A 27,528-nucleotide genomic window follows, 5' to 3' on the forward strand; every position below is an offset into this window, starting at 1 on the left:
TCTTTGTCAGTTTTGTCCCCATCTCTCCAGCATTTATTAAACCTAAACCTACCAGTGGCTAAGATTGGAATTTAAAAAAAAAAAACATGTGGCCATGTAGATTAAATTAAAATAAATTATACCTCTTTGCTTTAAGTTCTTATTATGTATATAAATTATTAAACAAAGTCTTCAGTACAAAATAAGATATTTAAGATATGAAAAACGTACAAATATTTTAAGATGTATTAAAATATTAAACAGCACATTCTCTAAAAAAGTGTAGAACCTTTTAAAAAAACTCAGAATATTAAAATTTTATGGTGATAGTTGATTATTTTAAAAAAATGATAAGTGTGACCATTATGTTTTCTCACTTTGAAGTATTTAATCCAACATTTTAATACTATGCTAAATTTAAATACTTAAATTTGTTAATATCTTTAATATTATATTTTTATCATTTTCTTTTCACTATACTTATTAATTTAAAGTATTTATCAGGAAACAAATTATAAAATGCTTAAGAAAATATAAACTTGAACTAAAAGAGAAAAAATAATTTAGGATTAAATATATTTTGAGTTTACACGAAATTATAATTCTTTTTGTTTTAAAATTTAATATATTTTGTTCATAAAATCTTAAAATAAATTAATATAATACTTTTAACTTAATTAAGTTAAACTTTTTAATTTGTCAAAATTTGTCATGATAGCTTGTTTGATACGATATAGTCTGAATGTTAACTAAAAGGTGTATTTAATATATTAATAAAATCTAATGTAATTTAATTAAAAATAATATATTATTAAAATCTAACCACACAACAGCATGGTAAAAGTTAATGTTTTGGACATGCTCCATGTTTATTTTCTAGACAGTTTTATTTTTATTGTACTGTTGTATCCATTTAAGTCAATATTTAAGCATGTGATGACTTACAAGAAGCAGTCCTTTCTCATTCTGAAAACCCAATAAACATGGAGCAAGGTCAGTGTCTCTCTCTGCTGCTCTTTCCTCGGTTTTCCTTTACAATTTCTTCATTTCATTCATGCATAAGTTTATGACATCTATGTCATTTTTTGGCAAATAAATACTACAACAAAAATTTTCAGACAGTTGTATCGGAAAAGTAATGAAGTTGTCACATGTTCTTGCTGTCTCGACGGCGGGTTTAATTGCCGCCGTCACTGCCACGGCCTTCAGCCACTACTGGTGGAGGGAGAGGGTAAGAGGAGAACATAGGAAGAACAACAAGGTGATTCCACTACTGCAAAGGACCGAATCTGGTCGTCTTGGAGAGATCGAAAAGTTCTCCCACTATTTTGGTAAGACCTTTGCTTTGGGGCTTTCAATTCTCTACTCTCTCTCTTCCATTCTTATGCCCTAAATTCAAATCCACACCTCCTTTTCCAGAGCTAGAAATTTTCGATTCTTGTTGATTTTTATTTTTAAAATAAATAATCTCAAACTAGTATAATATTCCACGTCAAACTCCTTCTAGGTTCTTCTACTGAGAAACCAATAGTCCACACATTTAACATGGAACAAAAAATCAGACAACAGAATGGGGTGGGAGAATGTCTTTATCTCCTTGTATTTTTTTTTTCAGTGTTTGAAAGACCATTTCTGTAAATATTTTAAAAACTTAAAGAGATTGTGATTTTGCCTCCGAAATGTTCAATTATTTAATAAAATCGTTTTCAAAACTGTGTCAAAAAGAAAAGTAAGCCATCTTCTAAGATGAAACTTGTTTTAATAATTTAAAAACAATAACTACTACAATAGCCATTTATTGACTTAAAATGACACGTTATACTATTTATGTTGAAATTAACAGGTTTTTTAGGTGTTTTAAAAGTTATTTGACAAGTCAATCAATGAGCAACCCATTCTTCCTCGGGACATTTGAGTAAAAAACCAGTTTTTATTTTAAATTTTGGAATCTATTTTTGAATTGCTCTTATTTTTTTATTTTAAGAATTAGTTTAGTTATTCTAAAATTAAAAAATAAAATATAATAGAAAAATGAGTTTTTGTTTATTTAAAAATATTTGGTATTGAAATTAAGGGTCCATTTATAAAATTAAAATAGATAATTATTTGGAATTAAAAAAATAAATACTTTTAATGTAATAAAAAAATTTTAGACCACCTCCATCTCGACTGTTATACGAAAAGATCTTGAACGATGAGTCATTTCTAATAATGTTTAAATCAAGAACTATTTAAAGTTCAGTATATGTCGTTATTAGTCTTAAATGCTTACTTCATCAAATAATTATATATATATATATATATATATATATATATATATATATATATATATATTCCAACATGTATATGAAATGAATATAATAGATGTGACGATGGTTGAACATATTTACAAGCAATAATAACATCCAAACAAGACACTTATAGTTTCTAAAATATTTGTCCTTATTTATAATAAAAAATAGTTTATTTTATTTGTAGACATATATCTAATTTTCTTAATCACCTGTTTATTAATTAATTTCAATAATTTTTAAAAAAAATCTTAATAATGAAAAATAAAACTTATTTTACAATCTTTATATATTTATTTATCATAAAACTTAATTCTACAAAAGTAAATATTTATCACATATAAATAGAGAGACTAAAATATCATTTTATTTTCAAGGAAATCATCCCGGATGGACATCAGTGATTAGAAGACCTACTAATGTAATAGCATAAAAAGGGTTTTCTTTTATTGATATGGTTGTAATAATTGAAATGAAAACGCTTATATCGCTAACAAACATAAATAACTAAGTTTGTGCGTAATATATGTTTGGTAATGTTTTTAATACGCGATATAATTGATCTGGTTGTAGCAAGACAAATGGGATTTGAAGATCCTAGTGAGGTTCCTGAACTATGCATATTGGCCCAGGAGTATTTGAGAAAGTCCAAAGAATATGATGAAAACATCTATGAATATATTTCCCAGATCAATGATGACGACACTGATTCTCTGTATATGAAATTGGTTGACGAGTTTGAGCGATGCATTCTCAGTTATTTAGCATTTCACTGGAACCAAGCTACATCTCTTATTAGTCTGGTATATATCTTAACTCTTCTTGTCCATTCATCTTTTTTTTTTGCTTTAAAAAAATATTTTAATAAAAATATAGAGATAGCTTAATATTACAAATATCTATAAACTTCATCAATCAATTTCAAACAAATATTCATTAAAATATAAAATTAGCACTCAAAGAATTTCCATTCACAAATTGAATAATAATTACAAGCACACTCACATGCTCATGGTTATATTAATATTAAGCAGAATGTTGGTGGGACTCTTGCTTTCGGTGGAGAGTGCTTCATTTATTTGATAAAATACGTGCTAAAACAAAACCTTAATCACATGTGAAATTAATAAAGAAAACATATGTCCATGATGGTTGTTAGCTAGTTACAATCAATTGTACCAAATTTTAATATAAGGTTGGTTTGAAATTTTGTCATAAGTGGGGTTTGAGTTGCTATAATACAATAAATAATAACAATAAAAGTTCATATTAGCTTCTTCAAAGTGGTAAAACATTATCCTTTTTTCCCTTGCTTTGCTAATGGTGCTTTTTCTTTTTAACTAATTTTATATTAATCATTAAATTTTTATTGGTTTGATTTATAGGCTTTAAGTGTCGAGTCTCGACACAAAAAGAAACTCAAAGAAATTTTATTGGCAGCTTCAAGGTAAAATTTTATTTTCTTTCCTCTATACAAATTCCTTTTAAAATAGTACAAATTAATGTCACAATATTGTAATGAAACTAAAGGTTTTCAAAGTTTTGATAACATATTTTGCTTCTAAGTAGTTGAGGAATGACCTATGGAAGTAAATATACATGTATTAAATATTTGTTATAGCCAACATGATGCTATGTTTGCAGGAAACAGAGGTTTGCAAGAGTAAGCAAGAATTTGCAGGTGACAAGAGTGTTTTCTACTTTGGTGGATGAGATGAAAGCAATAAACGGTGACTTGCAACATTCAGACGTGATGGTGCCCATGGCCTTGAGTGAGAGGAGTCCAGTTTTGTTATTCATGGGAGGTGGTATGGGAGCTGGAAAGAGCACTGTGCTTAAAGACATTCTTAAAGAGTATTATCACTCAACCTAATTCTAATCTTGCATTATTATCATTTTTCTAATACTAATAGTTTATAAAATTTGTCTCAACGCAAAATAATAAGAATGTGTACTAAAGGTAAGAATAACGAGTAAATGATGATGAACAACCAAATTTCAAAAAATATTACTAATAACACTGGTCTAACTATTTTTTACTAGTAAATGTGATGATTTGACTTACTAGAATTCATTATTCAATGTTCAAGTGTGAAAGGAATTCTTCATACGGAATTAAGTAAGATTATTTATACATATCAAATGGCTTTGGCAGGCCATTTTGGTCTGGGGCAGCTTCAAATGCTGTGGTGGTTGAGGCAGATGCATTTAAGGAGAGTGACGTCATATATAGGGCTCTTAGCTCCAGAGGTCATCATGATGACATGCTCCAAACGGCTGAATTGGTAAACTCAATCATGTTGTTATTCTCACTTTTCCTTTAAACTCAATCATTATTATATGTGCAACATGTTACGAATGATACATAAAACAATCCAAAATAAATGATAAGAACTTTCGCAATTACATAAAGTATTCCTTTATAATTTAGATATGACGAAATGGTTTTGTTAGATCCTTATTAGTTATTTTTAACGAATGACAGCTTTATATTTATCAAATTCCATACAGGTGCATCAATCTTCCACTGATGCTGCATCATCTCTGTTGGTGACAGCTCTTAATGAGGGAAGAGATGTAATCATGGATGGTACCTTATCATGGGAGCCATTTGTGGAACAGACTATTGACATGGCAAGAAATGTTCATAAGTACAGATACAGAATGGGAGTAGGATATAAAGTAGAAGAAGATGGAACAATCACTGAAAATTACTGGGAGCAAGTAGATAACACAGAAGAAGATCAATCAAAGGAAATGTCTAATGGAGAATCACACACGCGGAAGCCTTACAGAATTGAGCTAGTTGGTGTGGTTTGTGATGGCTATCTTGCTGTTGTTAGAGCCATTAGGTATCAATGTTAGTTCTACCAAATGACTAGTTAGGTAATTGGTTTTGTGGATTTGACAGCGAACATTTCACATTGAAATTTTGACAGGAGAGCTATCATGACGGGAAGGGCAGTAAGAGTTAATTCCCAGTTGAAATCTCACAAAAGATTTGCTAATGCATTTCCAGGATACTGCAAACTTGTTGATAATGCCAGACTCTATTCCACAAATGTTGTTGGTGGTCCACCAAAGGTCAATTTCAACAATCTTACACATGGTCAAAGTTTGATTTTAGTGCCAATATTAAAATGTCATGAAAATAATTTTTTCATTTTTTTTTTGTAATACATTACAGCTTATAGGGTGGAAGGATGGTGATCACAATCTACTTATAGATCCTGAAGAATTCAAATGCTTGGAAACATTACGCAATTTGAATCCTGAAGCTGATTCCATCCACGAACTTCATAAAGAACCCAATCTCATAATGAAACCTGGTTCTGTTTGGGGTGATATCATTCTGTCACCTTCAAGGACAGCTGTTCAAAAAGAATTGAGGGAATCCATTAAGAAAATAGAAAAACCATCCTAAATATTTTTAACCAAATTGTTGCATGATACATTGGAACAATGTTAAACTATCACTTTTGAGTTTTGAAGTTTAGTTTTTATATCTATTAATAGTATAGTTTTATCAAGACAGAAGATTACTGTGCCGTTTTCGTGCTGAAATCTAGTAGTAAATTACCCGATGCAACTTATAAACTCCATGAAACAAAATTCTAAAACTCAGCAGATATTAACAGACCCGTGGAATTAATTCAATTCCAGAGAATATCGTACGAACAAATGTATATACATACATCTCACGGAAACTTCAATGCTTCCTATTAGATTCAGGACCGTATCTAATTGTGTGCCCTATAACAATATCATTGAATCTAGCATGTTCTTCTCGGTGGTTCGATCTGAAGCTGTAATATTCTTTCTCGATCAGCATGTGGTCCAGTGAATTAATGATTCACACAAGCGATTGGAGTCTCCTCAAATCGCATGATTATTGGCTTCGACTTCGTGAGGCAAATTCCTCAGATTGGAGAATACATATTATCATTTTCAACTTCACTTTGAATTTCACTGTCATTTTCGCTATTATAGGTCTCGAGATATGCCTCATCTTCGTCCTCACCATCCTCCACCTATAGATTAAACAATCAACACACCAAACCATAATGAAAAACAGTTTCATAAGATTTTTGGTGGGAGTTATTATGGCAGAGAGTAACCTCAGAGTTCTCATCATCAGTAGCATAGGCAGAATCCAATTTGTCATACAAGGCTTCATCTCCTTCGTCCTTTACCTTCTCCATTTGTTCCTATGAAAAGTGATTTAAGCCATATGAAAAGTGATTCAAGCCAAATAACAGGAAACCGGTGTTCCATAAAACATACGACTTGGCTTGAAAGAAATACTAAAAATCTCAAGATCAGTAAAACATACTATTTCGGATCTTAGCTTCCGCACTTTAGCTTGAATAGTTGTCATATGTTTCAAGATTGCCTGTTTGTCAACATAAAGAGTTAATTCATCATTTGGCTCAACAAGTATGAATGTGCATACAGGTCTGCATGGAGGGAGAGACAGATAAACCAACTAGACTGACATTAAAACCTTATTTTATTTTACTCCTATTGATGTTAAAAACAGAATATCCATTATTTTGGTCTCCATAATCCAGTGGCTATGTGGGCTGATATTGTTGCAAATTGTTGTTTGAGGCACAGTGAAACGTAGAACTGTCTGCTGCAAATGTTTATCTCCAGATCTAAATGGAAAATAATATCATAGAGTATGAGTTTGTATACATACCTCATGTCGTTGGAGCTCAATTGAACGTGCCAAAGCCTTTCTCTTTGTCAAAAGATTTTTGGGTCTCAATGTTGAAGGACGCTGATAATTCTTACCCCGAAAAACAATTATAGAGTATCCTTTTGAAATTTTGTCAACTGAGACCAGAACACCTCCACTCTCTGCTTCAAGTGCTAGTGCAATTTTCTTTACTTGTTCAAAGCTTTTAGCCTTTAAAATTATCTTGACCAGTTCCCGGTACTTCCAGTGCAAGTGCATGTTCTCAATAGTACCATCAAAAACTTCACGTCTACCTGAATCCATAAATTATTATTAGATTTGTATATGCAACACAGTAACCTGAGAAATGGAATGATCGAGAAATTTGTGTATATAAACTTTTAAGAATGGATTCTCAACTTTTAGAGTTGCAATATTATTATTTAGGTAACATTACCACCATGGATTAGATTTATAAGATCAACCTTTTTCTATCTGATTTCTTCCAACCAACTCAGTTAAGTGTGCCAAATGGTCCTAAAATATGTAAGCAAATTAATTTAGAATAGAGTTCTACCAAGAAGTAAGAAGGCTTTCATCTTCAATCCTAATTTGCGAAACATAAATCTCTCTTCATCAGTTATACTATCAGGATCTGCTTTGTATTCTGAAGGCTTCAAAGACAACTCCACCTTCGATAAGGCCTTTTCAGCTCTCATTAACTTTCTTTCAGCCTGTAAGCAAAATCCAGTGATTACAATCAAGAAAATTCTAACTCAAAGAATAATCCTAGAGTGAAGTTAGATACACAAAGAGACAATAAAGATTATCAAGACCTACAGGAATCAAACATGGTGTAATGATATTTAAAACCATCGATTGTCTAGGGTTTATGCGAGAGCCTAATTAAACACATTAGAAAATTAAACAAGTGTACTAGCTGTAACAAAAGTTTTACCCTCGTTAATAATGTGAAGAAAGTTTCTGTTCTATTAATCATTAGCCCATTTCCTACTATGATCTTTACTTCATTCTCTTCAATATCATTGGCTGATTGGCCATGTCATCATTTAAGGAGACAAATATGATTCTTCACCTTTTATATAGCAAGTTTCACGTAGTTGCATTATTATTACTTCCGAATCTAAGTAGAAAGAAGAAAACTTGAAAGTAGGGAAAGTCCCCCGGTGAATAAATTTGGGAACAGGGGCGTTCACAAATAATTGTTAAAGTTACATCTATACTAAAGAAACTGATACCAGCCCAATGAAGTTAATTTTCAAAATAACAGCCACTGATAATGCAATATTGCCTATACTGCAATGCAACCTCCACCAATATTGATAACTATTTCAAGAACAGATAATGAAACTTCACTTAAAAAATTTTCCCTACTAATTTTATTAAAAATTCACCAAAATATTATGAAATGGTTCAGCCAGTAGTCAAACTCCAGCTAAAATAGCAATTCTATTTAAGTTTGAAAAAGAACCTTAGAGGAAAAATCATTACAATCACACAGGATGATGAGAGATTAAATGCAACAGCCATTAGCACAATAATTAGAGGCTTCCCGGAAATTAAAGTACTTACCAAGGAAAGGTTCTGTTCTAATTTTTTAACAAGGTTGGCATGCCGTAGTTGTTCTACTTCTCTCATTATTTTTTGCTTGTGCCGCTCATCTAATGTTTTTCCCCACTTTGCATCTGCATCCAAAGTCTCACCAAGTGTCCCTGCCTCGGCTAACAGTTCTGATGTATTATTACTTGGTATGAGTAGTGATGATGCTCTCAATCTCGCTTGCTCCTCCTCATCTTGCATTATTTTTGCAGTTCTTTCCCTCTCCAGCAAGGCTTGAGTGACATCTGCTGATAGAAAATTCTTTCCTCGAAAGAAGACCAAGAAGTTTTTATTTCTTGACAGTAGTATACCACCAGTCAATTTCTGTAGCCAGAAACAAACCAAGATTGATCAACAAATTGCAAGGACCATAATTTTTTAAATATTAAATTAAGTTTATACAAATATATAGTTTGTCATTAATTAATAGAAATATTGGGAGGTTACACAAATCATCCACTATATGTACTTAAAAATGCATATAACAAACTACCCAAAGTTTATTTCAGTACATGATAATAATAAGTAACTCGATATTCATATCTGATATGTTGGCACACACTAGCAGCAAAAACTTTCGTCCAACACCATGCCAATATATGCATTAATCTACATTATTTATTCATCATAATATTCACATTGATATGAATCTATATCAATATGGATAGTGGTCGACATTTTACTAGAGCCTCTGCAACCAAGTATTAAATAATTCTTCCTCCTCATTCATTCTTGAACATTAAAATTCCAGAACAAGCTACTGTGAGTATGTGCTTTGTCCACACTTCAATACCCAAGATTTTTCATATAAGATAATAGTGTTAGATATATCTCAGAATTTACAATTCAAGGCAGTGAGAGACCAGTACACCTTATCAAGTAAATAAAGAAAAAGCCAAAAGTAAAGTAAAAGGTACCATATTATAGCATGCAACAAGAACGTTTCAAAGGATTAGGAATACATAACTAAGTAAATAATAAACAAAGCTAACAGTTTCGTTTGTCAACAACAATGATTTTATTTACACAAAATATAAGCACTACTTTTCTCACAATTTTACAGTCAGTAACCCAACAAGCTTTAATTTTTCTATTACTCCATATATCACAGATATTAGTGACTTTGGGACATTTCAAAGTAGCAAAAACATGTGATAACAAAGGAATTAAGGCTTCATCAACAGATTTTTAATAAAACACAAACAGAAAATGGGACAGTGAGAGAGCATTGCCAGGTCAGATGTGAGTGTCATGAAATCCGTGCCAAGGTTTATTAACTGATTCCCCAAGACCAAAGTTCAAAACTTAGAGAATTACAAATTTACATTATGAACTGCTTTCAATTTCTTACCATTTAGGGGGTGTTTGGTACTAGAATTATTTTACATACCTAAGAATCTGAATTCTGGGGATTATGATTCCTAGAAATGATTAAATTTTGTTTGATTGGTGAAAAATATTGTTGGGAATATTTATATAGATTTTCTAGACATCAAAGAGCAATGTGCTATTTTTATTAAAATCTTTAATTCCTAACCACATTAAATGATCTAATAAGGATAACATTATATATTTTTTTCATACATTTTTTATTTTTACCCAGGAAAGTTAGGTTCTCACCTCTTCCTGTAGGAAAATTGATCAAACACCATCCTGGGAAACATTATTTCCAAGGAATGTTAATTTTTAAAAGGTAAACCAAGCATGGAAAACATACTTTCTAAAGTCCAGGTTACTGAGAAACTACAAACCCTTTCTACCAAATGCCCACCTAAATGGATGCCGATAAAACACAAATTATGAACATTTTCACACATAAAAGGAAAGATTATGCATTAGGAAATGGAAAACCAACTCTGGAACAATGAAAAGTCAAAATCACAAAAAACAGAGTCAATAGTTTTCACTAGTTGAATAGGGAAGTGCATGATTAATCACCTTGATCTCTTCTGCCATTCTCTCACTGGTAGTTAGCTGTACACCTCGTTTGAGGGCAACCTTTGCAATAGAACTTACTTCCCACAATTTAATCATTGCTACAGCTAATCCTTGAAGTTGTCTGTTTCTACCTACATATCATCATTAATTTAGTATAGTCAGAATAAAATTCAAAACTACACATGCACAAGGGAAACAATGTCAAACCTAATGCAAAATGTGGAGGAAGAGTCCTTGCAATCCGTCGTAGAGCAGTTGCCTCCCTTAAGCCAAGTGTTGATCTGACACCAAAAGGAAGAACTCTAAAGGGAGGTTGGTAACCAGGAACAGTTGCAGGAAGCATATCCGCATCAACAGGCAATGGATCACATCCAGACCAATCTGTGTATCTAGGGCCAAGCCCATCCAATAACTTGTCTACTTCAAGTTCATAACTGACTTTGGGAAGATCGTCTCTTTCTTTCTGGTCATTTGTAGATTCCAAATTTGCCAATGGTTCACTTGTCCCAGAATTAGAAGCAATGTTGGGAGAATTCCTCACAGGATTATAAGAAGGTGTTGGCAAAAGCATAGAAGAGTTCTCACTTTTCTTATACATTTGTTTATTCTGATGTACTGAAGGAACTTCATAGCTCACACCCCTGTATAAGGAAACAGAGTTGCCAGATCTCCAAATTACAAGACCACCAGTTTTTCTCTGAATGTGGTTTTAAGAATAAACAAGAATACAACAATAGTTATTGATAGTCAAAGTAGTAAACGTATAATGAAAAATTGGAAATATACACATTCTAATCAATGGCACACAGCAAGCAGTGTTGGCAATATACACATTCTACAGATAGTGTTCAAATCAATCCCTAGGATAATCTCATCTCTCTGACAAATGTTAGGTTGAAGAAGAAAAGTATTACCAAACTCAAACACGCTTAGTTCTCGACTCAGTTATTTATCAGTACACAGGAAAATTTGTAAAGATAGGTGTCACGGCCAAAGAAAAAAATTACAGACATCAGAAAAAGGTCACGAAAACATCTTACGAAAAACCTGTTTGATATTATAAAATTCATAATATGGTTGTCCAGCTCCAATCCCAGGAAAGGGAAAGTCTTCGACGAGCATGAATTAATCATAGCAATTAAGGATTAAATCCTAAAGAAATTTGTATATATATCAACAATTCACTGGCTATTCTGTCAGTCGTATTTCCCACGTTGAGTTTGACATGTCTAAAGCAGAAAAAAAAATAATTGGATGGGCAATTGGGCATCCATCTGGCGCTAAATAAATGACAGAAACCAGCACAAGAAGGTAAAAAAATGGGGGAAGCTCATTGAAATACAATTCACAATGCTATTGTGTTACTGATGGCATATCCACGAGCTTGTCCCATCAGTTACTGGTGTAAAAGACTACTTCCATACACAGAAGACATGACAAAGACATTGTTTGTATACCTACTATAGAGAATTTGACGAAGCTCTCAAGTTGCATGGACATGAGCAATTTTACAACTCTTCTAATTATCCAAAACAAGTTCATACACACTTCACAAAGGGGTTTCAACCTTCACTTTAATAAAACATACACTTCTCATTCCCACCATGGACCCTACAAGTTTAGCAACAAAAGCAATACTTTCTAAACACACAAGAAGGCAGAGATAAACAGCAAACCTCCAGTATCTCATGCATCCTTCGCATGTTGAGCGCGGCCTCGCCTTCGAACTTGAGCCTCACAATCTCTGCCGTCTTCCACCTCTCATGAATCTTGTCCACAACAGCTTGAGTAACTCCACTGCCCCCAATTCTTGTCTTGTGCTTCTTCTCAAAAGTCAACCTGAGAAGTCTCTTCAATTCTGACTCGGGAAGGGTCAATTCCGCCAGAGAGGTCTTACTTCTCTTTCTTATGTCTTTCCTCTCTTCTAACTCTTCAGCCTCTGGCTTCTCCCACGGAAACCTCGCTTCCCCATCATCCCTTCCAAATCTTCCAAACCCTAATGGAGACTCTGGAGAAAACCCACCTCGTGCATTCGGCAACATTCCTTCTTCCACGTAAAATATATCCTCCACTGACCCTTTTTCTATCACTCTCTCCTTATTCTCAATCCCATCACTGGCGTATCCAATTTTCTTCAATTTTTCCACAATCCTATCCATAGTACTTTCACGGCTGTTACCACCACCCTCCTCGTCAGAGCTCGAAAAACCTGATTTTGACGCGTGCCCATTTCCGGAACCCTGGTAATCCAGAACCGCGCGTGGCGGTTTGGGACGGGAGTATTGGTTGGCAGGGTGGCTCCACCGTTTCAACCAATTGTTTTCGGAGGAAAATCTTTTGGCGGGATTGCAGCGAAAGATGATGAGTGATTTGGGACGGAGGAAAGTGGAATTGGGAGAGGGTGTGAGGGAGTGGCGGAAGAGAGAGTTGCAGAAGAACGGTGAAGAGTGAAATGAGTCGAAAAATGGTCGAGTGGGTACAACAGCCATAATCACATTGGTATTGGTGAAGGAAGATAAAGAAAATGATGATGTTGTTAGGTGTAATGGAAGTAGCTCCTTCTGCTTCTGCTCTGTTTGGGGTGTGTTGTGCTTCTTACTTACCTTGCGGTGCGGAAAAACATATCCATGCTGATTTTTGTTTGGCCAAAACGACGGTGGATAGGGGGCTGGATGGACTACTACTTCCCACTCACGAATCATCTTACACCGAACAATTTTATTTTATTTCTTGTTCTTTTTTGTTAAAATACTTTTTTGTTTCAATTTTTGTCAAGTTTTTTTAAATAAGTCTTAATTTTGGTTTTGTGTTCAAATAGGTCTCAATTTTTGTCAATTTTATTCAATTGAGTCATTTTTGCTAACACCGTTTAAATCATTAACGGCCATGAACAGTGACTACCACGTGTCACTTCGGGGTTTTTTTGAATTTTTCTTTTTTTTTTTTAATTTTTAAAAAAAAATTAAATTTTTTTAAAATTTCTTTTAAAATGTATACGTGTCAACCCAGGAGTGTGCCACGTGTCACTTCGTGGTTTTTTTTTTGAATTTTTTTTTGAATTTTTTTGAATTTTTTTATTTATTTTTTTTAAATGTCCACGTGTCAACCCAGTAGTATGCCACGTGTCAAATTCAATGTTCTAAATTTAATTTGGTCCCTATATTTATTATTTTTGTTCAATTAGGTCCCAATTTTTGTTAACATTAACCAATTTGGTCCCTCTCCAAATTAAAACCAAATTTAATTTTTATATTAAAATTCACATTTTTTATTAAATATTTTTATATAATATATTAAAATTCACATCATTATAACTTTGATATAAAAATTAAATTTGGTCACATCTTCGATAGGGACCGAATTGGTTAATGTTAACAAAAATTGGGACCTAATTGAACAAAAATAACAAATATAAGGACCAAATTGAATATAGAATATTGACTTTGACATGTGACACACTACTGGGTTGACACGTGGACATTTAAAAAAAATTCAAAAAAACCACGAAATGACACGTGACACGCTCCTGTGTTGACACGTGTACATTTAAAAAAAAATTAAAAAAATTTTAAAAAAATTTTAAAAAAATAAAAATAAAAATAAAAATAAATTCAAGAAAACCACGAAATGACACGTGGCAGTCAGTGTTCATGGCCGCTAATGATTTAAACGGTGTTAGCAAAAAAGGACCCAATTGAACAAAATTGACGAAAATTGGGACCTATTTGAATACAAAACCAAAATTATGACTTATTTAAAAAAACTTGACGAAAATTGGGACCAAAAGGATATTTTAACCTTCTTTTTTCGCAGTTATCTAAATTCTTAAATAGAAGAAAAAAATTATATTAACAAAAAATGAATATTACATATAAAAATAATTTTTTATTTAAAATAGAAAGCTCTATTTGAAGATATTATATTTTTAAATCAAGGAATTTTTGAAAACACGTCGACTTACAATAATATGTGAAAATTAAAATATTTAAAAATGGTTAATTTTAACATGAAACATGCAATAATAAGTTTTTGGAAGGATGTTAAATAAACTTTTACAACTACTTCCATCATGAAGACAAAGTATTTGTTGAAAGTATTTCTAAGTCACTTGTAATATATTGTGACAATAGTGTTTTTATGCATTTCTCTTAAAACAATCAAAGTTCTAATTGTTCAAAGCATTTTTATATAAAATTTCTGTTTGTTAGAAAAAAAGTTCTGGATTTTCAAACTCGAATCAAGAATACTACTTTAGAAAATATGCTAGCAGATCCACTAACTAAAGACTTATCTATTGAACCTTTTCAAAATCATGTAACTCATATGGGTGTAGTTGAGCTTTTTGATGTACGGAGTTAATGGGAGTCTGAAATTTATACTTTATATTATTATAGTTTTCATGAGATGTAGATTTATCAATGACGTCATTTTCATTACATCTCTTTTAGCGTATAAAAATGTATATGAACCATTTTGAAATCACATCTTTATTGTGTTTTATTTTTTATTTATTATCCATTATTTATGGAATCTAGACATATGACATGTATATTGTAACATCCCTATTTTTAATAAACTGTATTATTTATTTTAAATAAAACACTTAGAAAAATTCTATTTTTTTTTACTAATGCTTTATATTTTAGTTTAAACATTAAAAATATATTTTATCATAATGTAGTTTTTACTTATTGAAAATAACAATAAAAACAAAACAAAACAAATTATATATATATATATATATATATATATATATTAGGAAAAATTATTGTAATTAAATAGGTGTGTATAAAAAAAAATATATGAAGAATCTTTTAAAAGAAAAAAAAATATAGAAAAAAAAAGAAGAAGAAGAAGAAGAAGAGATAAGAAGATAAAAAGAAAAGATAAGAAGAAAAGAAAAAAAAAGAAAAAAGAAGATAAGATAAGATAAGATAAGAAGAAAAAAAAAATCTAAAGAGATAAACATTATCTCTTAATTAATGAATGCAATGATTACTTAAAAGGATAAGCACATGGATGTTATATATACATAGAATGAAGGTTAGGTGAGAAAGTGAGAAAGAAAGAAGGAAAGAAAGAAAGAAAGAAAAGGGGAGAGAGAAAGAAAGAAAGAAGAGAGAGAAAGAGAAAGAGAAATAGAAAGAAGAGAGAGAAAGTTTAAAGCAAAGATTCAAAAAGATCCTAGTCCTCTACAAATATTATTAGTGTGCTCTTCAATCAATAAGGTAAGGGGGAGTGAGGTTAAGCTCTTATATATTAATCTTGATAAGCTCATGGGTTTTATATTAATCTTTTATTTATTTTGACTCATATATTATTCTTTTTACTTTCATTTAACTTATTTTCATTTATTATCCTCTTATATTTATTTTATTTAATCTCCAATTATATACTGATCCTGTTTATTTATTTATTTTATTTAATCTCCAAATATGTATTGATCCTATTTATTTATTTTATTTTATTTATCTCCAGTTACGCACTAGTCCTATTTATTTATTTTATTTTTTATTTATCTCCAGTTACGCACTGGTCCTGTTTATTTATTTTATTTTATTTATCTCCAGTTACGCACTGGTCCTGTTTATTTAGTTTATTTTATTTATCTCCAGTTACGCACTGGTCCTATTTATTTATTTTAGTTTATTTTTATCTCCAGTTACGCACTGGTCCTATTTATTTATTTTATTTTTTTATTTATCTCCAGTTACGCACTGGTCCTGTTTGTTTATTTTATTTTATTTATCTCCAGTTACGCACGGGTCCTGTTTATTTAGTTTATTTTATTTATCTTCAGTTACGCACTGGTCCTATTTATTTATTTTATTTTATTTTTATCTCCAGTTACGCACTGGTCCTATTTATTTATTTTATTTTATTTACCTCTAGTTACGCACTGGTCCTATTTATTTATTTTATTTTATTTACCTCCAGTTACGTACTGGTCCTATTTATTTACTTTATTTTATTTGCCTCCAGTTACGCACTGGTCCTATTTATTTATTTATTTTATTTTATTTACCTCCAGTTACGCACTGGTCCTATTTATTTATTTTATTTTATTTACCTCCAGTTACGCACTGGTCCTATTTATTTATTTTATTTTTATCTCCAGTTATGCACTGGTCCTGTTTATTTATTTCAATTAATATATCTCAAGTTATGCACTGGTCCCGTTTAATTTATATTTTTATATTTAATTATAATGTTCTAATCCTTATCTAATTATTTACTTAAAGTTCTTGCTTTGATTCTTATTTTATCATTATTTTATAATTAAAAATAAAAATAAATGTGAAGTGAAAGTAAATATTATTTTATTTAGTGAGCTTGGATAGAAGAAAATTGCATATCCATTTTATCGTTGTTTTATATTCTTTGTATATTGTTTATACAATGACATGAATTGATAGTCATCACATTTAATGACCTTTGAAAATATCCAAGAGTATGTCAGTTAAGTAAGAGTTAAGTCTGGTTTCAATAAGTTGAGATTAAACCAGTGTCAAAGTGTTTGTATTTGGGAAGTCACAGTTTGGTACACTGCGGGATGAAAGGCAGGGACCATGGTGGGGTCTAAGGAAGTTTTACCAAGTAGGTGAATATCTGGATAGTTCAGAATAGCGCCCTGGACTAGGATATTCATAGGCCAAACTTGGGACTATCCGATACCTGCTCGGCATCGCCAAGGTTAGGTAGTGAGTATATATCTCTTTTGTGAGCCGATGAATGGCTAATATTCTCGAGAAAGAAATAATTATGATTGTACCAATATTTTATGAGAAATACTCAACTACCTAATCACTTCCCAAAGTAACTTTTGATGTTCAGATTGGATCATCAGAAGTGGAATATGGATCCATATGTCTGGTAAAACAAGATCAAGTTTTGTGGTTGTAGGTCCAAATCTAGGCCCCCAGTGTCTGTATTGTTTGTTGAGTTTATTAAGATTGATATTTAAGGCTTATAAAGACCTAACTCCTTTCATATTTTTCTTTCATATGTACCTGTTGCATGAACAGAAGATGAACCTGCTCAGTGAGAGTTATTCGGGATATTGTTGGTGGATCTTCTGAAGATTAACTCATGGATAATTTCTATTAATATCTTTAGGAGATATTAAAAATATAGATAAATCTTCTATTTTGATGTAAGACTCTTAATATTATACAAATATATACTTTTGTAATATTTCATGAACAATTACAGAGATGTAAACCATATATATGAATATGATGTTATGTTATTATTAATGTTCTCTCAAGAATAATCTTATAAAAAAAAATTATTTCCATATCTTTTTATCAGATAATAATTATTTAGTATAATAGTCGGGGTGTCACATATATCTATCAGATATTATCGTTGTGTTTCATGCTTATATTTCTTAATTCCTATTTGTACTTGTATTGTAATTGATATAATTTATTTATTTATTAAGGGCTCGTGTTGTAATTTATACAATTGATTATTATTATTATAGGAGATTGTTGTATTTATATGATTTTATTATATAAAGTTATTATTCTCTATTTTGTTATTATAATAGATTAACATTAATCAATAAATTATATTATTTGTTAGGCTTAAATACCTTTTTGGTCTTCATTTTCGTAGTGTTTGTTGCGGATGGTCCTCATTTTCACATAATGTTTAAAATGGTCCTCATTTTTACCAAATGTTTAGAATGGTCCTCATTTTCGCAATTCGTTGGTCCTTTTCTGTAACGCCGTTTAAATCATTAACGGAACATTGTACATGTGGCACGATTTGTATTAGGGTGTGTTACGTGTACTGTACAGGTGGCTTAATTAGATATTTGGGGATAAATAAGTGAGCTAGGGTTTTGGTAGGGATACAACACGATTGCCTCCAACGATTACAACCAGGGGTAAAGGAAGAAGATTGGAACCGTAACATACCTATATAATGAGATTGCAGGAGGAAGAAGATTGCAGCAATACCAATTGGGAATGGAGGAACAAGATTGCCAAAACTCACCAACTACCCAAACATTCCCTACCAAAACCCTAGCTCACTTATTTATCCCCAAATATCTAATTAAGCCACTTGTACAGTACACATAATACACCCTAATACAAATCGTGTCACATGTACAATGCTCCGTTAATGATTTAAACGGCGTTACAAAAAAGGACCAAATAAAACACGAATTGCGAAAATGAGGACCATTCTAAACATTCGGTAAAAATGAGGACCATTTTAAACATTCTGTGAAAATGAAGACCATTCGCAACAAACACTACGAAAATGAGGACCAAAAAGGTATTTAAGCCTATTTGTTAGTATCAATTATATTGCACAATGTTATTGATTTTATAGATAATACATGATTTTGGGCTTATGATGAATGGTCTGTGATGGGTTGGACGGTTCAGTAAATGATTTTTGATAAACTTGATTGTTTAGTAACATGGTGAGATGTGACTAGTATTTGCTGGTAAGGATATAAAATCGATGCCTCATTAATCAGTTTTAGATAGAGAAATAAGATAAATAGTCATATACATTTTTTGTTTGAGCATTCAGTCTTTTGGCATATCCTACCAGAAAGATAGCACTATGGTCTCACATGAACAACAGACAGATAAATCTTTCATTGATACCGGGTACACAATTCTTTCTAAACACATATTTGATTATAATATGTTAGATTCATTTTTCTAACATCATTTATATATGTATAAATAATAAAATATTTAACATATAAAAATAATAACATTTTAAATTTATGTAGGTAAAAGCATTAATTAATTAATTAAATATTTAAAAGCATGTATATAATTAATTATATTTTTAGTATAAATGTATATTAAAATAAAACTAATTTGGAAAATCAAAATTAAAAAAATGGTACAACAAAATAAGACTTGAACTAAAAGTGACCGATGTGATAGTGTTTATTCCAAAATATCAATATGAATAACCTATAAACGTCCCAAATAGATACTTAGAAACTAAACCGATGAAATTTAATGAAATTATAAAAAATTATACTGAAAATTGAAAATAAAAATTCATTGAATTGTGATTCCATATGGTAAAATCTTAAATATGATATGTCGTAATAAATAAATGGTTAAATATGTTTTTGTTATTTAAATTTTAGTAAAAGTTTGAATTAATTTATCTCAAATTTTGGTCTAATTTAGTCCTTAACTTAAATACGTTGATTTAGTCCTTTTAACAAAATTTGGTAAGTTTATTTGATGTTTTGTATATATTTCATGATAATATTTGAGTTGTTTGCACCATTTGACACATTTTTATTTCAATGAATCGTCAAATAAACTTTTTAACAAAATTTGATTAAAATAACTAAATTCATGAATTTCTAAAGTTGGAGGTGTAAATCGAGACATATATTCGAAAAGAGACTGATTCCAATTTTCATTAAAAGTAACCAAAGGACAAAAAAAATGTTTAACCCTTAAATCAATTCCATTATATTTTTTTATTATATTAAATATATTTAATGTAAATATAAGTAGCTTTTAGTTCTTATAAATTTAGAGAGTTTTTTATTTTGACTTAATGAACGTATGGCAAGTGAACAAATTGTTAACGTAGTAATAAAATATCGTTCATCCTCTGGGATTGATTTGTTGAATACTAGATTCCTAATTTACGTAATTTTGAGCAAATACGAATCAATGGAATTGCAAACATAAAATTTATAACAAAAACTTTCATCAATAGAAGAATTGTTACAGGATTGATTTCGTACTTTTTCCTATAGAATTCTACTCCTTTTCAATTGATGCAAGCAATGTAATCATCCACTTAAGTTTAATGAGAGCTATTGTACCCCTAATCCCTTAGTAGGTAAAATCTATTTATTGAATTCGAACCCCCAATTCCTTATATTAGTTTACAAAAATTCAATAAAATCATGAAAAATCAATAATCATCTATATTGCAAACTAATTAGATATGTCCAATTTCCCAATTGTGACATAATCTAATCTGTCTTGTTTATAATCGCAAACAATCGTCAATTTCCTGGTTGTGAAATTGGTCATAAATAAACGATAAAACCATAAACAAAGCACTGAGATGAAGAACATTAATAAAACATCAAATGTAAAGAGTAGAACCTATAATCCAAAGTTTTACATCAATCCTCCAACAGAAATAGATTAGTTCTGCATAATGAAAAAGAAAAAACCAAACGGTAGCCAAAGCAACAGAAGAAAATAAAGAGGAAGAAGAAGAAGTTTTTTTTTTTTCGTGAACGCCTTCCTTTTATCTTTTCCCACGTTCTCTCCTTCGTTGAGGTGATTTTCTCTCTTCTCTAACTGTTTCCCCCTATCTCTCCTCTTTATATATATTTTTTCTTTTAAATCTTTGTCAGTCCACGTAATCTTTAAATTTCTCGTTGGAAAATCCACAAACCACCAGTGGAACACGTTGTTTTGCGCATGATCTTCTGAAGCAAACTCCACAAGTCGTGGAAAAACCCACCAGGCACTTGTGAAACAAATTATCTTGAAACTCGCATCTTTTAAGTCAAATCCACAAGTCGTAGAAGACTCCACCTAGCACTTGTGGAACATGTTGTTTTGTGTCTAACTTGCTCCCTTCAGATCTGTTTACACAAACAACGCACCAATCCAAATGTATGATTTGAAACTAAATAATGCATGATGAAATGAGTCCAATAATGCACAAATGAATAAAAATCCCCTAAACTAATGCATGAATATACCTATATATTATATGCTCCTCATGACCTAATAAACTTTTTGTTTTTTATTTTTTTTTAATTTTAAAGTAATTATTTTTAATCTTTATAAAATGTATGAATTCGAATTTTAAAAATAGTTTTCTTTCATCTTAATTCCTATAAAATTATAATAACTATTTTTAGTATTTAATATTTATTTTATGATAAAGTATAATTTATTTTATGAATCTTAAAATGTTTTTTTTCAAAACTGTGGGTTGATATTATATCATAATATTAATACACGTCCAGTTGTTCTTACTTGACATATGTTCATGCTAGAAAAAATAAAAATATTTTTTAGGAATCAAAATAAAGATTTACTTATACGATTAAAAATATATTTAACTCATTAACATGTTGAAATACTTTATAATTTAAAATTAATTTAAATTATTATATCTCATTTCTTTTGCTATTTTATGCATTGCACTTTATTTATAAAAAAATATTTTTTACTGAGTAATCATGTTATAATGAAATGTGGGAACAGTTGACTTAATCTCTTGGTGCGAGGAGTTTGTATGAGTAGTAACCAAAGTCATTCATGTTCACACTTATATAAGAAAATATAACACATCAATATCAGAAGCTAAAAAAGTGAGCTCCAAAAACAAAGGTGACGGAAGAGCACCACAGAAGAGAACGGCTAAATTTATGAAAATGCAGAGCTAAGTTTATTCAATTTTATAGTTGACAATGGACAAAAAGATGAAGCAAGGCCATTATTCATTTTCCCATTCACCACCATGGGCAAATCAAGTGGCTACAAAGCTTTCATCTTGACACAAAAGACATGCATAGATAGTAACTCGACACAGCAAAAAGAAACCCAAATACAAAGTTTTGCCAAAGAAACTCGTGGAGGCTAAGAATTAACCTCTTTCTCCTCCCCTTCACATTCAGATGTTGCCACTGTTTGGAGCATCACGATGGCAGCACTTGTAATTAACAGAAGTCACCTCCATCACGCGTCCACATGTGGGATTTGGGCATGTTATAGTCACAAGGACATCTGCATTATTTTTAACTATGGCGCATTGTTGACGAGCGTATAACTCGTTAAGCTTAATCTTGTAGTATTCATCGAAGGCCACGTCAAAGCCTTCTTTTTGAAACACTTTGTCTTTCCATGCATCAAACTCAACCAAAGTTTGACGCATAGGCTCACCGTGACCCAGAACCCTCACGTTAGAGCCTTTGGTTAGAATGGCCCATCCTTGTTGGTCTTGTTTAAGGCAAAGCAAAGTCCTCACAATCTTTTGAATCTCACAGTCCACCACATCCTTATGCTTCTTCAGTCTCTTCCTTTCTATTTCGATCCAGAAACGAGGAACAACCCTGGGGTCATCCTTTCCCAGCTCATAATGATCTATTATAGTATCTGTGTTCAAGATAGCTGCATGCCCTTTTGTTTTCTCCACCGCCACTGCGAAGTCTTGGATCCACTTTTTGTCAGCACCGCCATAGATGAAAATATACCTGTCTCCGGTGACCTAATTCACGTTGAAAACAAAGGTACATAATTAGATAAATTTCATATCAATCTCTATGATTATCCCTAAAAAATAGTGAACTATTAGTATTATATCTCACTGAGGTGGTTAGATAACAGCAGTGAATTTACCTGCTGTATTCCAAGATTTGCTTTCTTTGTTGCATCCCAGAACCACTTCCATTTTAGAGTAAGGTCAATACCATCAGATTTCCTAAAGGGGAACGCGTCGATCCCCCATTGGAAAATCAAGTCCATAGCATCTTCATTCAAGGTGTCAGCAAGAGGGGTGAGCACCGGGATAATAGGTTTACCCCTGTAATTAAATTTCTCTTTTATTAGGTCAGTTCCTGGTAGCTCAGTGAAGAACTCCACTGCGTACCATTTGATGGTATCCTTCAACGCATTGAATTTGAGTCTTTGCTTGTCGTCCCAGAAAGTCACAATGGGAATCCACAAAATCTTGAAATCCTCTTTCTTGTAGTTTTTTATTATTTCACTTGGATTTTCCTGCAGTCTGTCGTAGAGTGAATTCAAAAGTGAAATCTCATCTTCAATCTTGTCGAGGCTTGAAATGAACAACAAGACATATTTCTGGTCGAAGATTTCAATATCCTGTTTCAAAAAGAAAAAAGACATCATCATTAGTTTTGTCTTTAAGATGATTGCAATTGGCAAAATAACAAAGTGAAAAATGGCTAGATTAATGCTTTTTCATAAAAATATGTTGACATAGTCGTCAACTTTTCGAAAGATTAATCGTTCCATCTTAATATCATATCAAGAGACACGAGGAGTCTAAATGTCTTAGAGACTAACCGTGGTGGTTTTGATGCTGCCATCATATATTTGGACCTTAGATCCATTATGTTGGATCAGAAGCCTTAAGAGTTCTACAATATCTTTGGGATTAGAAAATGCCTTCTTGCGCTTGTAGTATTCATCTGCATAACCTGCAAAAAATAGATATTCCTTTTTAGTATCTGATCAGTTTCCTCATACTTATTAGCTTCCAATAAAATTAAACACAATAGAAACATAGCGCAACCTTTTTGCTCTCGGCTCAATTTCAGATGTTCCTGGAATCGAGAAGCAGAAGAAGAAAGCCTTTCCACAAAATGTGATAATACATAGTCCCTGAGATATACATTAATAAAGAATTTCAGTTATAATATATATATATATATATATATATATATATATATATGACGTCAACATACACCAGTGGATTATATCAGTATAACAGTTGAGAAGAAAACTTACGATACACCAACGAGGTTGCCAGTGGCAGCAATAAGGGAAGCAATAATCCAATATACAACAACAGGAACCTCTTGCAGGGCATCAGACAAAGATGGCACATCCAGGATGTCGTAACCAAAAGAAGACAATCTTGTCCACTCTTGGATGTCGTTAAGCACTTTCATCACCAATGCCACCAAAATGGTGGCAGGGTCCTTTCTGATTTGGATTTGATTCAGTTGTTTCAAGGAGTTTGTAAGTAGGTTATCTGGTGTTGCAACATCACTGAGGTGCAGAAGATTCCCATACTCCAAAGCGAAAGCAGCTAGAGTCACTAGTGCCTTCGCATCCCACGAGTAGTTTCTGAGGTGATGAAGAATGCACATGGTCGCTTGGTGCACGTAACGTTCACCACGGGGTGTGGTTATCATCTGTTATCATATCATTCTATCACTTGTTTAAAATATTCTTGAAGCATATTAAATTTGTGCTTTTGCCAACGCGAGATCATAATCATAATCATAATCATAATATAATACAAACGAAACTCACCCTTTTTGAATGAACAAAAATAAAGTACGACATATCATTTTAATAATATATTTGCAAATAAAGTAAGGAATAATAATAATGATTGTGCCATGAGATAACCTGACAGGAAATCAGCTTCATTGTACGAAACTCTGGTTGGAAAACGGTCTGATAAGCTTTGCTTTCAGTTAACCTTGTCTGTCACTCACGATATAACCAATTGCATTAATTAGGTTTAAATGATAATTAAACATGCCTAGTGTGAATTTATAGGAAGATTTGCATTTGTAAAGAGGGAGAATGACATAAACATCGTACCTTAAGTACAACACTGGAGACAACATCAAAAAGGACATCTACATCGCACTTGTCATCATCATGAAGGTGGGTGACATAAACTTTCTCAAGGATCTCAGAGTCGATGAGATCAAAGGGGTTGGGAAGCTGGGGTTTCTGCTGCTTGGAAGTAGCATCAGCTCCATTGGACAGTGACATGGTGAATAAGGCTTTGTGGGTGGCAAAGCAAGTATTGTTGAACAATTGTAAGCTCCGAAAGCAAAGGATGCCTTGTGGGGTTTGGTTGGTTCATCCACGTATATATATAAGCTGAAGAGGCCACAAGAGTGTAGATTTGGTATTATTACTTTATTGGTAAATCAAGAGTTTCGAAAAAAGACAATATACGAAGTAGCTTCTGCTGGGGCCTTTCAAGGCGTGAAATGTGCCTTCTAGTGTGATTTTCATAACCTACCCCTTATGGGGTTAATGGGAAATGTGGGATGACAAAGGATATCATAGGCAATTTGTTGCAAGTTCGCAAAACTTTAGAAAAAGATGATCTTGTCCCGCTTCCCAAATAGGATCAGAAAAATGTTTCGGCTTCAAGGAAAGAACAAAAGTACTAACGTAATTTTACTCATCAACAAAGATGCTTCTAGACACAATTATCTTAGAAGATGGACATATGAGAGTACTTATGTGAAATTAAATAATCAACATTAGCTTTACTCAAGCTTTAAAATGTTATATCTGTACTCGAGAAATCATGTTTCGTCATCTACAATATGCACTTTAAATAAATAAATATGTAATATAATGTCAAGGTGAAACTACTACCTTTATATATATATATATATATATATATATATATATATATATATATATAGATATATATATATATATATATATATATATATATTTTGGAATTTAGAGAACCAAAGGGAGCTAAATATGGTAAGTGAAAACAGCTGAAGAAAAGGAGTTGAGTTTTAAAGGATGTTGCGGGTAAAAAAATAGTATATCATTCAAAATTTTAAAATTATATACAGCATCTTTTCTGTACAACGTAATTATCACGTATGCTCTTTAATAGTTATAATTTCACTTTTTTCCTGAATTATACTTTTTGAGTCAAGTCCACAAGGAATGTATCATACAACATTATGAAGTATGACTTATATGTGTGTGTAAATAATATCAAACTCTTAATTATAACCATCTGATTATAAGTTGATCGTTATACCATTTCGTTCGGTCCAAAATAATACAATATCTAGTACTCTCATATTAATATATTTTTGTATTAATAAAAAATAGGTAAATAGTTGAACAATAGATAAAGAAAGAATATGAAAGCATCCATTTTTGCCGATTAAAGATTACTCTACTTGTAAATTCCTATAACAGAATATATCACCAGTAGTTTAAATAACTATCATTGGGTTATGTATCATTAGGAATGACTATCTTTAATGTTTCTCTTTAGAAAGACCCAACAAAACATAACTTTCTTTCTCTGGCCCTTGTTCTTTTCTTTGATCTCAAAAACAGTAGCTCATGCATTTGCTTGCCTTGGCCCAGATGCTTTACATTACACTTTGTTGAGAGCAACATATGTTTAGGAATATGGTTTAAGGAAAAGCAAAGCTCTCCAAAATGCTTGAATCTCAATCCATGCCCTGCTGTTTCTTTAGCTTCCCACTTTCTATGCCAATCCAAAACAAATGAGCAATGATTAGAGTCATTTTTTGTGACGTGAAAGTGTTAGAGTAGGGAAGTGCGTCAGATCAAAGACGAGTAGGGCCAGTTGGCCCATGCATTATGCGCTTACCACTTATGGGTGGCCTATTTTTTTTAGGGAGATTTCTTTCTGCACCTCCAATATTTCTTCTGCACCCAAGTACTTTTAAAAATCCAAAATTGCCCTTTGACCACCTTCTGCATTAAATGTGAAATTTTGAATGTCTCCTTCTCTTTCTTATTTAATGAAAACAAATTTTCACTCTCTTGTTAACTTATTGTCGTCTTCACCTCCAAAAGTTTTGTCTCACTCCTTCCTTGCACCTCACTCGTTTCTATCCTTTGTGGTCTCTCCTCTTCTTGTCTCCCACATTCTTTTACATTATCCGGTAATATTGATCTACCTTCATCATATTTTTTCCTTCTTTGTAACTGATGCCAAGTTTGCCATGCATGTATAGATAGTTATAGGCATAATTTAGTTTGATCGAGTGACACGTGGGGACTAAATTGAAACAATAAGGTATATATGAGTACTAAATTGAAATTACTACAATGACATTTGTTACATATGACATTATCCTGTCACGTGGCACTAACATTGTCATGTGTCATAGAAAGGACTTGACACGTGACAACAACAAAATTTTGCAAAAAAATAAAATTAAAAAAAATAAAAAAATAAAACTAGAGAGTGACATGTTGTGTGTCGTTAACGGCATTAATTATTTTTTTTTCTAAAAAGGACCTAATTGAGACACTTTTTTCAAAAGTGAGCACAATTGACACTTTTTTTTCCGTGAGTACCAAATTGACACACTCCTACCAAAATGAATACCATCCGAGTAATTGAACCTTTAAAATGTAGTCTATCCTTATTCAACTACTTCTAAATTCACGATCCCCTGAAGCAACATTTTACTTTTTATAAAAAAAAAATTAATATTTTTTAGGACTAAAGTATTAATAGCAATAAGTGATG

General features: G+C 31.7%; 3 protein-coding genes across 3 annotated transcripts; 1 reads left to right on the plus strand and 2 right to left on the minus strand.

Moving 5' to 3' along the window:
• Positions 1–846: 846 nt before the first annotated feature.
• On the plus strand, positions 847–5,807 carry LOC114192213 (calmodulin calcium-dependent NAD kinase-like). Its single transcript, XM_028081857.2, has 9 exons — positions 847–972; positions 1,098–1,310; positions 2,844–3,073; positions 3,656–3,717; positions 3,915–4,124; positions 4,426–4,555; positions 4,782–5,122; positions 5,210–5,354; positions 5,458–5,807. The coding sequence occupies exons 1-9, from the start codon at positions 963–965 to the stop codon at positions 5,692–5,694; spliced, it is 1,578 nt and encodes a 525-aa protein (XP_027937658.2). The 5' UTR covers positions 847–962; the 3' UTR covers positions 5,695–5,807.
• Positions 5,808–5,899: 92 nt separating this feature from the next.
• Positions 5,900–13,154, minus strand: CFM3A (CRM family member 3A). The gene is made up of 9 exons (XM_028081856.2): positions 12,186–13,154; positions 10,717–11,206; positions 10,510–10,640; positions 8,545–8,895; positions 7,529–7,685; positions 6,973–7,265; positions 6,604–6,663; positions 6,389–6,478; positions 5,900–6,301 (listed from the first exon to the last, which is right to left on the minus strand). The coding sequence occupies exons 1-9, from the start codon at positions 12,996–12,998 to the stop codon at positions 6,191–6,193; spliced, it is 2,496 nt and encodes an 831-aa protein (XP_027937657.2). The 5' UTR covers positions 12,999–13,154; the 3' UTR covers positions 5,900–6,190.
• Positions 13,155–21,913: 8,759 nt separating this feature from the next.
• Positions 21,914–25,107, minus strand: LOC114189737 (protein SIEVE ELEMENT OCCLUSION B-like). Its single transcript, XM_028078407.2, has 7 exons — positions 24,846–25,107; positions 24,648–24,725; positions 24,018–24,427; positions 23,803–23,891; positions 23,574–23,707; positions 22,887–23,369; positions 21,914–22,755 (listed from the first exon to the last, which is right to left on the minus strand). The coding sequence occupies exons 1-7, from the start codon at positions 25,020–25,022 to the stop codon at positions 22,162–22,164; spliced, it is 1,965 nt and encodes a 654-aa protein (XP_027934208.1). The 5' UTR covers positions 25,023–25,107; the 3' UTR covers positions 21,914–22,161.
• Positions 25,108–27,528: the final 2,421 nt, after the last annotated feature.

This window comes from Vigna unguiculata, chromosome 7, assembly GCF_037176805.1.
Source record: "Vigna unguiculata cultivar grain cowpea cultivar isolate G323 ecotype 2 chromosome 7, ASM3717680v1, whole genome shotgun sequence".
Taxonomy (NCBI): Eukaryota; Viridiplantae; Streptophyta; class Magnoliopsida; order Fabales; family Fabaceae; genus Vigna; species Vigna unguiculata.